Genomic DNA, 18,029 nt, shown 5'->3' with positions numbered 1-18,029 from the left:
TCCCACACATGAATTCAATTACGTCGTACAAGCATACGAGAATCCTCTCTCCCTGGCTTTTTTCCTCTCGCTCGGATATACCTTTATCATGTGCGTACGTTTGCGCATGTGTGTGTACGTGTGTGTACGCGAATCTACGTGTTGGATTTTCAACATTCGCGTGTGTAACAGCAGGGTCACGTATACGATAGTGCCACGCATTAATGATGCTGGTGTAGATTTTTTTTTTTTTTGCATTTGCGCGGAAAGAATCGCAGCATAAAAAAAATTATTTTCCGAGTTTACACTCGCGGATTGAAATCGATATAATATCGGTGAAATCAATTTCTGATGCTTGTCGCGGATATGAAAAAAAAAAAAAAACAAAAAAAGAAAAACGTATTGTTCATTGTTACGAATAAATACTATTGATGCGCTTGCGGTATTGAAATTTGAATTCATCAAAAAATCATGTATTCAGTTTCAGTATTTATTTATATCAATAATAAAGCCGAAAGGCTCAAAAATCGAGATCGTGAGAATTTATCATTTTTCGTTCGAACCCTAAATTTATCGCAAAGTAAAACAGTTAAAGGGGTGAAAAGCTCTTCTACTTTTGATACGAATCCGGGCAGGTTCATAAATTCAGCTAAATGGCGTGTTTAATTAAATCTAGAAAGATGGATCATCTCTCGGATAGCATTAACAGACTCCGGTACTGACGAAATTTCAGGATACTCGCGATTTGTCACGGAGCCTTGACGAATGTCATGTACCGGGTGAGAGTGAGACATGATCGAAGAAGCGTAGAATCTACGAGAGGGATAGTTCTCTTTTCACGGGGAATGAATAGATCGTTATACAAAAGTATAATGGACGGCGCGACTGAATCTTGTTGATCGACCGTGGTGAATCGTTCTTGTTATTGAAGACTCGATTAAACTTTCGACGCGGTCAATTAGAGTAAAGAGATTTGATCAATCGTCGAAATTCTCTGAATTGATTGCGCCCTAAAGCGTTTCTCACTTACCCGGATAGTTTCGTATAGTCTCACGATGCTTGGATGCTGTAGCATCGACAGCACCTTCGCCTCCCTCGTCAGGTTCTTCATCACGTAATCCTTCTTGCCCTGCTCGACATCTATTATCTTAATCGCCACCTGAAACAAAAAGTGAAGACACTCGCGTAATTAATCGAATGCGTAGTTAATCTCAGCTATTATATGAGAAAATGCATCAAGGTACCTTGAATCTCTTAATTTTCACACGATTTTATTATTACTAAGAATTTTGAAGAATAAAAAACAGCTTCTTTTGGAGATTAAGTTTATTGATTTTATTATTGATGGAAGTTTTTATGTATCTTTTTTTTTATATATGTCCACTTGCGCGATAGTAAAAATCTCTCTAGTAAATTAGGATCGTTTTGCTGGCAGGTGAGTAAATAACAGGCATATGGGGCGTTGAGAGAAAAATTTCCCGTCAATATGCCGCATCTCCGTCTGAATAAACGCTTCATTCGCGCACGCGCGCGCAGTGCTCATCTAGAGATATTTCTTTCTCGAGCGAAAAAAACACGAGCGTGAGTTTATCTCCGGGGCTTTTAGGGATCAATCGCCTCGCGTTCTCTCCTCGAATTGCCAGCACGTCAAACACCTTCCATATGCCTCCTCGAGGAGCAACGGATCGCTTTTGCACTGTGCGTAGGGCGAAGATGGCGAACAAGGGCGGGAGCGAAAGGGGGAGAGTTACAGGAAAAAGAAGAGAGATGCCTTGGGATTCGAATATGTTAAGACAGCCGCGCGTTCCTTTACGGGTCCCCTGTCCCTTTGATGTGCCGTAAAAGGCCGGAGGTGGTAATTCGCGCGAACCTAAGCGATTGAAATGGTGGACCTCCGTCGTGCCTTTCGGCATCATGCGTGAGAGAGAAAACTGTAACGTTGAATTATACCAACGGTACGAAGGGTGCCGTGCGTACGCGTGCCGAATGCAAATTAATTCGTGAAAACTTGTACGCGTCACTCTGCGAAAATCTTATGTCAGTCGTTTCTTGTTTAAAGTTTGTAGACGTAAGTGGCGGAAACATCTGGAGAAAGGAAGGGGGAGGGAGAAAGAAGAAGGGAGATAGCAGTCTGTTTTTCAAAGATAAAGATTGTAACTAAAAAATAAGAAAGATTTACGATGAAATTTTGTTCTCGAAATATTAATTAGAAAAATGAAAATGCTAAAGTATAACTGTTACTAGCACTGTGTGCACACTTGAACTCTATCGGTAATTTCGTTCTTTATTCAATAAGTTGACTTGTATCTCGAGAAGGAATCTTACGCAGCAGTTTGCTCCGGGGGAGTCCAAATTTTGCGTCCTCGAGTTTTCAGTTTGCCCGGCAGCAGCGGGTCGCATATCATTAGCGGCATCGATGGCGCCGGCGTTCTTTGATCTTCCCGCTCTTTCTGTCGCGGGCAAGAAAGAGATGCGAACGAACGAGAAAGAGAAGGAAAACGGAAGAGAGAAATAGAGGAAGAGGTGCGCCCCTGTTCCAAGATCGTTGGCGCAGCATCGAAAAGAGAGAGAGAATGAGAGAGAGACTGAGATAAAGAGAACACAACGCCCAGAGTAAGAAAGAGAAAGTAAGGGAGAGGAAAAAGAGAGAGAACGAGAGAAAGCAGGGGAGTTGAGCTCGAGGTATGCTTGACAGCCTCCCCAAATGATTTGTAGCGCTCTTCGTCAGATACAAGATACTAATTCTTTGGGCGCTGTCAGTCGACCAGCTACCGCTCGCCACTGTCGACTTGTTCTCCCTCTCTATCCGTCTTTCTCTTCTTTCTCTAAATTTCTCTCTCGCTTTATCTCTGTTTGCATTATATTACAACTTAGTCAATTGGTGCGATGTTCTTCGTCTCATCGCTCTATGTATATTTACGATAGACACTTCTTAATTCTTCTTTAAACGCTGCTGGATAGATCTTGATAGTCATAAAATAATTTCACGATAATGCGCCAAGAAGTTTTTACAAATATGAATTTTGTTTATAAGAGGATCGCTTTTTCTATTTGATTTTTTTTTCTGTTTCATTCTTTTTTTTTTTTTGACTTATCTCTGTTTGCATTTTGCTACAACTTAGTCAGCTGATGTTCCGCTATTCATTTCGTCGGTTTTTTTTTTGTTGTAAGATACTGAATCAATCTTGAAAATTGCAATATAATTCGTCGGAATATGTATGATAGTTTTACAGTTTCTAGGTAGCGCAGTTTGAATCTCTTCTTGCATTACTACGATTCTTTCTTTTTCTTTCTCTCTTTTCTTTTCTTAGCTTATTCCTGTTTGTATTATGTTACGACTTATTGTTAGTCAACTCTGATGCATCGCTTTTCATCTCATCAGTTTATGTTACCACCCACCGTTGTTTTCCATAAATTTTCTAAACTATCATATGACGAATCGATTCGATTAAATTGAAAGTAAAATAATATCGATAGTTTGTACGCTGTTAACGATCCTAGAGAGAGAGAAAAAGAGAGAAAATCAATTATATTCTAAATAAAAATTATGGAATTTTATATAATTTTTTTTTTTTATTAACTCCCAGTATATTTACAATCTGTCCTGTATTGACATTAAGTAAATTGTATAATGCTACTAAAACATGCTGGCATTATCCCACTGGAAAATGCCTTTAACAATTATAATCGCTAAGGATTGATCCGGACTATCTCTTTATTTAACAAGTTATTTTATTTAAATCTAATGGCGGAGTCAAGTGGTTTAAATCTCTTTAATCTCCGTTTGTCAAACTTTTCCGAGAGGAGTTTAGCCGCAAGCTTATTTGGATGTGAATATATTTTATATAATTACGCGAATATTTTAATATAATATAATGTAATTTAATATAATATTTTACTGACGATAATTATATAAATTAGTCATTAATTATCATCGATTATTATTATTCTTTTACCTATGTATTTTTATCTCATCTGTAAATTTTTATATCATATATAAAATATGCGATAAAATTTCGTCAAAGATACGGCATAAAATATCGTAGTTTTTTTTACGCAAATTTTTTTGCAAGCAGTCTAAATTCGTTACCAAATTGCGAAAATGCCATGAGAGTAATCTTTGAGCATATTCATGTGGTGGTTTCCATATCGGTATTAATGTAACGCAGAAAATTTTCTTTGAAGCCGGGATAAAATGGAGTCGATCGGGGCCGCGAGGAGACGCAAATAAAGTAAGTTCTATTTGCATGGGCGAGAGAACTGGGGAAAAGCGGAGTCGCGGAGCCATAATAATGTTTGCGAATGCTACATTAAGGTATCCATTTTAGAGATCGCTTACTAACGAATGTTTCTGCGTGGGTCGAGATATACGAGCAAAACGCCGTGGCGCTCAGCGCTATACCCAGCGCCCGATCTGTCAAGGTCTCCTGCGGAGAATACAGACATATACATACATCGCGCGACATGAATACGCATTCGTATACACGCGCATGCATGCCTCTCCGATTCTGTATCCCGATCCATGATACGAAACCAGGATGCAAAGAGATTGTCGCTACAAACCACATATTATACGGCTAAGCAGCGAAGCACGTGACGCTGAATTCTATTCGAGACTGTAATTGGCTCGACACTCTTTAATTTTAAATAAATTTAGAAACTTTTAAAAGCAATATATGTGTGTGTATATATTCGCGAGAGGAAGTAAAAATGTAAATAAATGTTTCGGATGAGAGACTATAGTTATACATAAATAATCTCAGTAAGGAGATTGTATACATTATGTTTATTTACATCCACTCGATTTGTATCAATTACGTTATGTCGCATGGTAAACTTACCAATTGTTGTTCTTCTTCGTTTAGTAATAAAATGTAATGCCGCGTATACGGAACGGATCGACTCCGAGTCGAGCGATGTCGTGATGCGTTTAAGTAATAATACATAATTAATTCATATTTCAATATTCATTAACTACGTAATATATTTAGTCGTTTAGCAATGTATTATTTATTGAAACATTATATATATTTTGCGAGATTTATTCGAATCTAGTACACATATTTGGCATAGCAATGACTATACTCTCAGATGATTTTTTAATATTTTATATCAATATTTGTCTTATAATACGAAGTACTAATTTCTTTAAGACATGAAAGCATAATTTGTCTCTGTTATAGCGCGAAAGTATATACCTTGGGCACGGTTCCGTCGATATTTTCTTTCGTTTTTTTATTGATTATCGAATATTGTTTTGTGATCGCAGAATTCGAGAGTGCCGTGAAAAGTATCGCTCGTTTATTTTCATTGTATCGCGGATAGTTCGTCGCGTCTTAAAATCGGGAGTGTCATGCAAAGTGTTACGCATTTTATCGTACCGCGGACAATTCGCGCGCGATTGTCATTATCATTTTTTCGTAAGTAGCTGCAGTGCGTGAGCGCAACGAATTATCAATCCAACAACTTCAAAGGAGAAGGAAGAGGTCTGGAAGTGTTAGACGATAGCGAAGAACAAGAGAGCAACCTGGGGTAAGATAATTTATTTAATTTATTTTTACTTATCAATTGCTTATCTCTATGATAGTTATTTTACATTATTAATGCAATGCATATATAAAAAAATAAAATATCTATTTTATAATTATATTATTATATAATATTATATATATATATATATATTTAAATTTAAGATTCTTGTTTTGGTACTGCTTTACATCATATCGATGATTGTCAATCTTTTTATCTTTTATTAGCGTGTTATTTTGTTTAGCTTGTGAATTTGTTCGTTGATTTAGAATTTAAATTTTATATATTAAATAATTTATGATAAATAATTTTAAATAATTTATATTAAATAATATAAGAAGAGAGTAGAAAAAATAAAAATTCTTATAATAATCTGGATGTATATGATAGCTTTCTCTTTTATTTTAAACATATAAATTTCCAACTAGACATTTTGACAAGACTCTAAAAATTTTTGTTTGCTGCCTGTGAAAATATATAGACAAATATAACCAATTTAAATAATATAAAATTACTACGAGAAAATAAAATTATTTTCGCGGCTGAAATTAGTAGAATCGAAACATGACTGCCGAGTGTCGTCCAGTCGTTATCATAAACGAGCTACCAATCGACTGGAGTTTGCGGCCCACTATATATCGGAACGGGAGCAGCAGCCGGGTTGCTCTTATAACTCTCGCGCAATTGGAGGGCCGTAATTCGAAGCGAATAATTGACCGAATGGCGCGGCCGGTGGCGGTGTTTCAGAGGTTTACGGCCAGTGGCACGACCTCAATTTCGCTCCGGCAATCTCTGTCCGCCAAAAAGCCAGGACCGTATGCGAGGGCTGTCCCGGCATCTCCGCGTTATCCTGGCCCAAATCCAAAACATCGATCGTAGACCGCGAACAGTCAGGCGATCAACGAACATGCGGTCCGTCGTTAATATGGGGTCAGGTGGATGGATCGCGGCAGAAATCGTTTGCAGAAAATTAACCGTGTTAATGCGAATATCTCCACGCTGATCTCCGTTGAATCTTTACAAGGGTGTGAACGACGATAATGAAAATAGTGAGGGATCGTTATAAAGCTTCATGAACGATCGCATGAGAGAAAGAAAATTAGCAGCTATCTTATAATACGTCTCTATATTGATCTCCGTTCAAGATCTTTATATGTACATGTATTTTGAAATAATTCAAATAACTTTAGATTTAGGATTTTAATCATTAGGAGGGTTTTAAATCCATAAATACGAAATATTAAATATTCTTTCGAATAATTATTCTTTTGAATAATTTCATTCTCTCTCATATATACATATAATATTTATAAAATATTGTATGTGTGATTATAATCTCTCTCTCTCTCTCTCTCTCTCTCTCTCTCTCTCTCTCTCTCTCTCTCTCTCTCTCTCTCTCTCTCTCTCTCTCTCTCTTTCTTTCAACAAATAAATACAAAAATCAGAGATATTTCAACTAATCACAAGAGAGATATAGTTTGCATTTGCATTTTATCACGAGATGCAAATTTTTGAGAATTCCATCATTAATTTAACCGAAAAGCACATAGCTTCGATTTTAAGCCAGCGTATATTTTTTAATTCGCGGGCATCCGGGCATTTCGGGTGTTAATCTAATCAAGATAAATCTCTTGAATTCGTCTATCTCCATTTGGACATACGTATGGCGTATTTAATATCCGGCCATTCGTCTGTTTGGGGCTCGAGGCTTCAAAATTAAAAACCTGTTCGTATGGTGCAACGGTTTTGAGAAGCTTCATCCGGGCGTGATGTACCTATCTACCTACCTACATCGAGGATCTACTCCTCGTTGATTTGGGGGAGGCAGTGGAGGCTGAATCGCTATTAGCTGTACCCGGGGATTTTCCGTCACGCTTGGCCGGTTTCACCTGCCTTAACGCAGCCGCAAAAAAAAAAATATGGAGAGTGCGATCTAAAAAAAGAAAAAAAAAAGAAACTCGAAACGCATTCTCCCGTTTCCGTCTTCGTCTCTAGACGGATATTCGTGCAACGGATGGCATTGTGCATTTCAACGAAAAATGTCGGAGAGATAATCACTCGGGATCGAAGTCAGGAACGATTGTATTTTCAAGACGCGATCTATTGAATGAAAGACTCCTTTTCATCGCGTGAAACATGTTTGGTCTACTCCACGTATAAACAGTCTGCTAGTCTGCTCTCTAGAGAGTTTTTCCTCTAGGAAATTTATTGTCGGCCTTCAAGTTTTGTTGTGAGCGAAATAATTGTGAATCGAAGTTATGCATTGATATTTGTGACTGGTTTATAAAAATTAATAGTTGTTAATTTCTTTCTTCTTTTCTAATAATTATGACTTTGTAATACATCAAAATATTATTTCTGGTTCATAATTTTTTTTTTATTTTTTACGTTTGCTTATTTGAAGAAACATAAATTTAGATTTTGTTAATTTTGCATCTTTATATTCGGTGCGTCAAATCTATTTTTTGTTTAAAAACAAGGATGTCTTTCTTATTGAAGATATAAAAGCGAATACATTGAACACAATTGACTTAATTACACAACGAATCAAATTTAATTACGCATCAAATTGTCAATTTAAGAATTTATACAGTGAGCTTGTCGGACGGAGAGACGTATATTGGTGAAAGGGAATTGAGGAAAAAAAGACGAAGAAGGAAAAAAAAAAGAAACCGTACACGAAGAAGGAGAAGAGGAAGATGGGTGTGAAGAACCAAAGTGGTTCCGACCGGTAAGAGGGCATCGGCACGATGGTTAAATTCATTAGGCCGACATCGCAATGGCGCGGACGACAATTCTGCGCGGAATATCAATGAATTTGTGGGCACGCCGGTACACACACGATACACACATAGTATTTAGGGTCCGAACGGTCGATGGACATAAATCGAGAGATGACCGATAAAATGGCCGAAAAAATACGAGTTGCACCCAGAATAAATAACGTACAGGGGACGTTGCGGTCAAACGTGAAGTTATGAATTACAGCTTATAAGAGGCGCGTTGCGCGAGGGGCAACGGGAAAAGCAAGCGAAGATGGGGGAGGGAATAGGGACGGTTCAACCCTCTGGATTTTCGGGAGCGAAATTCACTCGTCGGAGACGCCAATCGAGGCGGAAATTTACTTTCCCTCTCTCGACGGCGTCCATCCACCTTCAAGTCTCTTCTCGCGCTGGCAGTCGACCCACTTTCCGGCACCCACTGTACTCTGTGTATATGTGTGTGTGTATGTGTATTTGTGCTGCCCTTGCAGCAACCAGCCCGCCGCCTCATTGACACTCGCTAGAAGAGTACAAAAGGGCGCTAGTGAGAATGGGGTCGGTCTCAAATGATCAACAAGAAAATATAATTTCGTTAGGTTTGAAAGATTCCTAAAAAGTTGTTATTAAGATAACTGATTTGTGAAAAATAATATTATTATTTTTCATTATTATTTAATAAAATATACCAAAAAGTGAAAAATACTATATATTGTATATACATACATATATATATATATGTATGTATGTACGTATATATTTTAGTTTTTACTTTAGGTAGCAAAATCCCTACGGGCCTTAGGTATATATTTTATCATGGATGAATGCACAAAGGTTTGAAATCGATCTTGGATAGTGTGAACGTGGATAAATCGGTCCGCGTGAATGGCGCTTGTGCATCGTGAAGGATGGCGGCTCTTTTTTGTCAACAAGGAGGGATACGTTTGTCGTGCCAACGTGAACACCTTGTCGTTAACGTCTCTATACGGGTTCGCAATGCGAATAGATCGGCATACTATTTTGTAAACAGACGCTCATCGTTAGATTGAATGGCATATTCATTGTCATGAAAAGGATTCAATCGATGATGACACTCGCGAATAAATCACAAGCGAGGAACGAAATTCCCGATACAAATATCATCCTTGAATCAGATCCAATCTCACAAGCTTATAAGGAATTCGACGCGCTAAGGCGTGCGCGTGATGTACGGAAATGCTGACGTGGTCGAAACATGACCCTAATCCATAGCGTAGGTCTGAGAAGTCTCCTGCATTAGAGCAGGAATCCGTTTTATTACCAGAGGTACCCAGAAACCATAAACGCTTATTAGACACGCGTCATTTTAACATGTTTCATTTTGATTTATTTTTACCAATTGGTCGTTGAAAATATAAATGTTAATTGACTACTCATGAAAACGAAAATTTCCGAATACAATTAACTTTATTCGTATTATATATATCGTCTTTGTCAGATCAGAAAAAGAAAGTTTTTTTAATAAACTATATTTTTTTGACACTGCGTAGGCGAGCAATTAAATACACGACTGGTTTAAAATAGCTTCTGAATGAAAACGGAAAAAAATTGGAACTTTAAAAAGAACATGACAAACGCGCTTTTTGTTCTTTTTTTTTACATTGCATAGAAAATTAAAAATGACTGCTCGTCACGTAGCTCCGCGAGGAGAATTTTCCACAACCCTAGTACCAATATCGCGAAATACACTTTCGATGAGAATCGGATTTCCCGCCGGGCGCGCATGGTAGGAACCTAATCCAGTACAACATTTTCCCAGACGGCAAATCTGATTTACCGTCTTTTCCTTTCGTCCCTCCGCCAAAAATCTTCTTTCCGGCACATATCGCGTGCCCCCTTTAGTTTAAAGCAGAAAAAGAAAGAGAGAGAGAGAGAGGAGAGAAAATCGTTTCTGGCTTTGACATTTTATTCGAAACGCAGATCGACAGCCAGCGAACGTAATAAGAAGGTGCCGCAACCGAATGCGCTACCGTAAAATAGGATGAACGTATGCCGAGATATTATATATACTGGAAAGAAAAGGGCGGGATATGAGAATTAAACTGAAAACTCCATGACTCGCACACGCCAATTTTTCTGATACCGCGAAATCCGCTTTCGCCGATCCCACAGATACGATAAGTAAATAAAAATCGGTTAGAGGATTGCAGTCTAATATCAATGTTAGCTTAAAATTCTCGAATCTTTTTATTACTTGAGCTTAGCTTTTATAATGAAAAACATTGATAGGATTGTATAAAAAAAACTGATTCTCCAGACATATAAATTTCGATACATATCTTCGATTTGGTTGAATTCATAAATATTTAGAATATATTTACGTGTATATGATCTCACATTTGTAAGACATTTACTCAAAATGTTAAAAAAATAATGGAAATCAATTTTCGTTATATAAAAAAATGTCAATGCGAAAGAGAAATGTCAATTTGGAAATGCGAAAGTAATTGTTATTGCTGATAACGTATCGAATATCATTTTTTGTGTTATGCCGAAAAATCATAGTGAAACAACTTATTTTCCGGTAACAAAAAAGGCCGCTTGCGACTCGCCCCATCGTCCGTCCAATTTTCCTGATCAATTTCCGGGCAATCAGCTAAGTGCCCTCGTACTCCTCGCGCGGATGCACATGCGCGCCCTACACGTTAGATAGATAGGCAGGTAGGTATCGGTATCGACGCATACGCCAGTGCGTTCAACACAAGGACAAAGAAAGAGAGAAAGAGAGAGAGAGAGAGAGAGAGAAAACCTGGCTTTTGCGCGGGCTTGTTTATTTTACCTTTTACCCTCGTTAAGCCTCGGGAAGCCTTTGAAAGGCCGTGAGGGGTCGGGCGAGCTCTGTAGGTACTTTGAAAAATGGGGATCAACGCTCAGCCGACACGATAATAACTTCGGGTTGTTGCACCCAAATTTACCTCGCTCGGGTGTACCATGGACGCCGATGTAAATATCGTGAATACAGAGAGAAAGAGAATGCGCGAACGAGTGTTGAATAGCGCATACACGAGAGAGAGAGAGAGAGAGAGTCCGTGTATGTGAGCGCGCGCGGTGCAGTCGAATGTACGTGCGAAGAAGTCGCGGTGATATCACGGTGGTTATCCGCGATTCCCAGAGAGTTGCCACTTCAAGCGCGATAGACTGGGGAACGGCGGTGGTTCATATCGAAATTACGGGTGGGTTTGAACGAAACATGCTACGTGCATACATATATATGATCGGTATTCCAATAATATCATGGATATAGTCGTGTTAGCGCAGAATGCAGATAGATGCAAATATTGATATTTTAAAATCAATGAAAAAGTATTAATTTTATTTGTATTGTAAAAAAATGTATCATAATCGGTAATATATACATACTTTATCTTATAATTGCACAGTTAGGCTAAAATAATAATAAATGAATCTTTTCTCTTAAAAAAGTCAAATTCTTGTGTTAAATTAAATAATTTTATTTAAGAGAAAGTCTATTAATTATAAAAGATTATCGCGCGATAAGGAGAGAGATTAATATATATTGATTGATTTAAATTTATGATGTACTTCATTTGGAAACGAACAGTTAGTGTAAATTAATTTTACGAATCTCTAAAAATATTCGATTAGAAAATGGCGCGCGCGTTAACGAAGTGACGAATGGGGAGGAGTGGAGGGTGTCGCGACATAGGGTTACGAATGTGCAATATATAACGGAAGCGTAGAAATCTACTCCCGATTGTATCGAATTGAATCACCAGGGATTCCTCCTACGTTCCCGGGCTCATCGTTCACGACGACGGCTTCCCCAGGCTATCTCGGATACTTAGCACCCTCTTTTGAAATTTGTCGTTTCTCTCGTAACTAAGAGACTAGGACCGACATTTGTCAGGGACAAGGAAGGCGATACATAAAAATGAACGTTGCTCGATTAAACGGAACACGCATAGTACTAGATGGAATTAAATCATCCCCGGGCGAGGCTGCGGGTGCGAGAATAACAAAAATAAAATGGATAGCGCTTTGATGGATAGTAAATTAAAAGATAAAGATCTAATTTGAATTATTATCTAATTAAACTGTTCTTTGTGTTGACATGAAAATACTATATATATATATATGCGACCAAATATAATTTTATTAACGAATTTAATCAAACTTATTTTATTTAAATTTTTTGTTGTTGTAAATAAAAACAAAAATGCAAATTACTAATTTTTGTCATAAGAAACATTTAGTTTTATTTGATAAAACGTTATTTGGTAAGCTTTCAAACATTACTGTCCTCATTTGCTACAGATAGATATTTTTAGAGTGAGTTTATAACACTAGCTCCACATAAATCCGCACGGCACGTGTCTTTGTCGATTGCGCGCGACAGAATCGCGTCAATGAATCACGCACGCGGAAAATAATGCACGTGTTTTCCCATGAATCATCACTCGAACACGCTAAATTAGCTTCGACGTGCAGGCAAAATAAAATTTTTCTCTTATAATTTCTGGTGCCTCGTCGTCATCGCCATCACGTAGTCCGCGCACACTTAATGGCCCGAATTTTCCGTGGCGTCGTAGATTACGGGGAGAAGGGTGACTTTTATTACACGAGACACGGAGACCTAACGAAACCAACGTCCACTCGACTATTCCACTCACGGATCGTCCTTGATATTATCAAATTCCGTTTCTCGATGGGAGGGAGGGAAGTGGCAGAAAGAGAGAAATGTACGGATAGCGGGGTGTGGTAAATTAATGCGGGTGTTTTAATTTTAACAGACGCGCCGCTCACGCTACAACACTTTCCCCAACGTGCGGTTTGTTATTCTAGATGGTCGCCTAACTCTTGCTCTCGCGACATTTTACAGCCTACGAAAGCCGGACCGTGAAATAGTTTCTATACAAACTGTTGCCGGCACACACGTGCTGCATTTACGGTTTGCGTAACCGGCGAAAGTCCGCGCGATTCTGCGTATAAAATATTAACATACTGGATCGGTACGCGACTGATTTATATCATTGGTATCGCTATTGATGGATCGAAGTAACCATAAGAAATATTGTCTTAGTTCATAATTTGAGAAAATTATATTTTGTTCATAATTTGTAGGTAAATTTAATTACGTTGACGCGTTTTATAATAATTAATCGATCGCATATAATTGATTCTAAATTGATACGCACACAGACTATTATTAAAACTGCGCTCGTACAGGAATGGCTTAAATCACGCATCGCGCAACCTTATTTGGACCGATCGAGATTTGCGATTTTGCGATACTTTGGCTCGCGAATTAGTATTCTGAGGCGTTCACCACCGAAGCTTCTGCTATTTCGTACGAGCCGGGGCTCGTCGAGGAGGCTCGTCCACGAGATAGGACTCGTAACTGTGATCCGTAGGATGCAAGATACGACGAGAGGAGAGACGAGATCGAGATCGACGTGGTCCGGGCACGAGGGAGAAAGGAAAGAGAGATGAGGGGGAATGTGTGGGATAGGGATAAGGAGGAGGGGGAGGGGGCTTTTGGGTTTAGGAATGTACAGTTGGGCGCGGACGTGACGGCGATCAGGAGATATCGCAGACCCAACGATCGTTTTTCTCCGACGTTCCTGCCAGCCGGGAACATCGACGAATCAAATGTATGGACAGAATTATTAGGACATACGTGATAACAGTGCGTTTCGCGAATATGCAAAGAACGTGCGCGAGGAGGGGGGGGGGGGCGTAATCGATACATGGTCAGTCATTGAATAAAGGGAGAGAAAGATGGAGCGAGAGAGATGTTGCCCTCGATCACGGAATATCGTGATACGCATATTTCTGGATAGAGGAAAATCGATCGGCCGACACGCAGCTCAGCCATGACGATACGCAGGATCAGCTTTGAAAACCAGTAAAAGCAGTCATACTTCGATTTAAAAGACTTGTCATTTGAGAGACACCAAATTTTTTTATTAAAACTCATAATATTGAGAAAAAAATTTACTATGAAGTTTTCATAATAATTACACAAATCTTTTTATTTGTGTAGATAAAGAGTATAAAATCGCCTCTATGTATATATGTTTCGTGTGCTCTTAATGGATGTTAAAATATCATTAAAAGTCTCATAAAATCTCATGTTTTTGTACGGCGCGATATTCAGTCTACAGAATTTCCTCGAAAAGAAATTGATCCTTTCCCTAATTACAGAAAAACACGAGATCACGCAGGTAGATCGAAATGTTCGTATGTGATGCTGCAAGTTTATCTGACGTAAGAATTCGTAATTACTGTCCGTGTTGAAAATATTTCGACAGAACGTCGGACGATTGGAGTGGGAAGGAAATATATATATAATGGAAAGAGTTCAAGCTTCTTTTCTTGCAGCTTCAATATTTTTATATATCAAAATGATCATAAAATCCGTCGAGATGTAAATCGATTTAAAGTCACAATTTAATCAGTTTCATATCAATGCTCCAAAATTACGTAGTTTTATTAAAAATTTATTTCAAAATTGTCAGTGTAACAAATTTTTATTTATAATCATTTACACAATGAAAATCTCTCACCTGACTTATTTTCACTTTCACAAGGTTTCTTAATTGTACAAACACATTATTTGAGAAATCATCGAATCAATAATTCAGATACTAGAATGATCGTTTCAAATGTCTTGCGTATGTATATCCTCATATTAAACGTTTAAATTATTCCGTTAGCTCGTATAAAAGCATTTCACGCCCGCAAGTGCGAAAGTGAATGCAGCTTTTATACGAAAGATATTCGTTAGCAGCAAGCTCTACACGGGTGGTCTATAAATCCACCACTATATCCGCAACATTCACCGCCATGCATTTGCGTTCGCGAAGATGGAGTTTCGCGACCGCAGACGCGTTTAATGAAGATAATCTGGCGAAGGATAATGCGGAATTATGCGTACCGAGAACCTTTCGCCCACTAGCGGTTCGAGCCTTTCACATTTAAAGAGTTTAAATTGCTCGATATTATTTCTCTCGACGAAATAATTTAATTCTATCTGTTTTCTCTCGAGAAACTGTTTTTCGAATCCATAAGCAATGTGTGAGACATTGCGAAGGATATGGAGATGTATGGATACAAATGTATATAATTAAACATCCCTTTCGTATATTTATTTTAGTAATAATTATATTTTTCATTGTTCTACTAATAGAAAGATTACACGAGCCATGAACATGAAATTGCAAGATGCATTCTTATCATTATAATATTCCGAATATTTACACTGACATTCTTACAACCCAGCCACAACGCGAAAAGAGAAAAAAAGAATTCCAGCCTTACCACTAATCATTACCCTCGGGGCTTTCGCTTATTAGCCTGCCGACTATTTCCCTCAATGACACCGAAACAACGCAGAAGGATTCTCTGCGTTCTCTTTCAAGTCAGCTCTCGGTGTACACACATCGGTGTCACACGATACATCGTGTGTACACTGGTTGCTGCTCCCTTCTCGTAATACAGGCATCGTGACGGATAATACGAATCTCGCACGCACGCACGCACGCACGCGGGCACGCACGAGGGTACGCACGATTTCTCTGTCGCTGCTGTTATTTCTCTTTTTTTGCTTTCTTTCTTTTTTCTCTCTCTCTCTCTTTTTCATACAAGCACCGCGAGTACGCGTATATTCGGGAGTGCCGGCCGTGACGGATGAGCGCGGCCGAGCTTCGGACAGGGCGCTGTGCTACAGGGGTTCCCGAGGGATCTCCCGCGCTCGAGATTGATGCGTTATGGGAGGCGATCGCAGCGCAACCCATGCATCGGCAATGACGGCCTCGCCTCGCCACCACCTCGCCTCTTCTCTCCGCTCGTTTCTAAATTCCGCCTATCCACGGCTTCTTAAGAGATATTCTGGATATCCACTGCGAGTCGATCGAATACTGATGAGTTGCGTTTTCGTGTGCATAGCAATATTCAACAATATATCGATAATTCTATATTCTCCGAATGAATGCCGACAAGCTAAATATTATTTATGAATTTTCGAATGTAATTTGAGAGAAAATATCAGCTGTGATTTTTGAATGTTTTGAGAAATATTATATTGTCCAGATTCTCCATAATTATGCACGCAGGAAAATCACAGCGTTCTATTTTAATATATGACTATATTCCATTCTATATCGGGAAACGCGTAACATGTGTGGCCATTAAAATAAAATCGAGCGAGCTTTCAAGATTCGTCGACCGAGATCTTTCCTTGCGCAGATCTTGTCGCTAAAGATAAGGGTGAAAAAAACAGGTTATTGACTGATAGAAATAGACGCGAGAAGCAGTGCTCGCTAAAATTCGTGAAAAGATTTTAATTTAGGCAAAAAGCGCGACAAGAGAGTAAAGATCATTTTATATATTAGTAACTTTAAATGCCAATCAGGAGCATAGCTTTCAAAAATAAGAACTTCTATAATAAAAATTAACCGTTTAATAAAGATTCCGCCTGAATCTGTAAGTCAAACTTTTAATATCTTTTTATTTAGTTTACTTTAAATATCAGAATAATTTGTGTAACTAAAAATCAGAAATTTTATAATTAATTAATTTTCTGCTAATTGCGATCTCTTTTATCGTATGTTTTTCTTGAGCTTTTTATTAAATTTTCATAATAATAACTATGAATATATACGATTAATTTTCTCTTATTCCATTTTTAGAATAATAATTCTGCAATTATTCAGAAAATAGATAAAATAGATACAATAATATCTATCTATTAACTAAATCTCTATATGCGATATATGTTTGTTTGTTGATTAGTAGAGTCATGTTTAAAAATGCGCGAATTTGAATGCTTGCGAATCGGGATGATCATAACGATCGCTTCATTAGGCGCCAGGCGGATAAACGCAAAGCTCGATGAAGCCGGGCATAAATCTCGATGATAACTCGTCTCGGAGGCACGTATCTTCGTCCGCCGTTTCAGCGTCGAAGAAGAAGCCGGGAGAACGGCTTCCGCCGCGAAACAAGTTTGCAATCAGATAGCGAGAGCGAGCAGAAACGAACGTTCACGAGGATATGCGTGGACTTTCGACACCCCGTGGTTCTCTTCTCGTTGCTTTATTCGCGGCGCGGCGAATCCGAACGCTGTCATGCGTTTATGTATATACGCGTGTGTATGTGCATTATGCGTCGCGCGCTGCCTGAAAATAATTTATCTTCCAAAACGAGCCGAATATATCGTAACTTTATGCGTGATTATAAAATTCCACTAATTATACACATTTATCACAAATATGCTATATTTTCAAGAGATATATTATAAGCGATCATCACGCATTTATTAGTATCACATTTACCGTCTTTCAATTAGGCGGATTATCATTTTGAGTCTGTATAGATAAAAATCTTAAGTTTGTCTAATTTTTAAAATTTGTTTTATGATGTTAAAAAATTTTTATGTACTCGCGAACAGTAATAATTTTTTGAGACGATATATATACATATATGTATACACGAGACGAATAAAATTTCTTAATTTTTTGGGATTATAAAATAATTTTTAAAGGCTGTGCTATCTGTGTATATTCTCTTTAAAGGTTTTCTACAGCGCTACATCTCGCACTGTATCCTAAAAATAAAAAAATTCATCGCGAAGCGCGAGAGTATCACGCGTATTGTCTATCCGGACAGCTAATCTCGCGTTACGCGCGATTATCGATTGCAATAATTCTCGCGCTGCTTGTGCTACTCAACATTTTACATATTTATGCGATTTACCGCGCGCGA

The 18,029-nt window shown here is 38.3% G+C and overlaps 1 protein-coding gene across 1 annotated transcript in view; it reads right to left on the bottom strand.

Moving 5' to 3' along the window:
- The window catches only part of LOC126859424 (hormonally up-regulated neu tumor-associated kinase homolog), a 203,692-nt gene that overhangs the window by 37,100 nt on the left and 148,563 nt on the right, over nucleotides 1-18,029 (bottom strand). Inside the window, exon 2 of the mRNA XM_050610701.1 lies at nucleotides 1,010-1,138. Within this exon, the coding sequence (XP_050466658.1) occupies nucleotides 1,010-1,138 (129 nt within the window). The remainder of the gene's footprint in view (nucleotides 1-1,009; nucleotides 1,139-18,029) is intronic.

The sequence above is a fragment of the Cataglyphis hispanica genome, chromosome 3 (assembly GCF_021464435.1).
Source record: "Cataglyphis hispanica isolate Lineage 1 chromosome 3, ULB_Chis1_1.0, whole genome shotgun sequence".
In the NCBI taxonomy this organism is placed as follows: domain Eukaryota; kingdom Metazoa; phylum Arthropoda; class Insecta; order Hymenoptera; family Formicidae; genus Cataglyphis; species Cataglyphis hispanica.
Note: the sequence above shows the minus strand (reverse complement) of the source record. Positions and strands in the feature narration are given on the sequence as shown.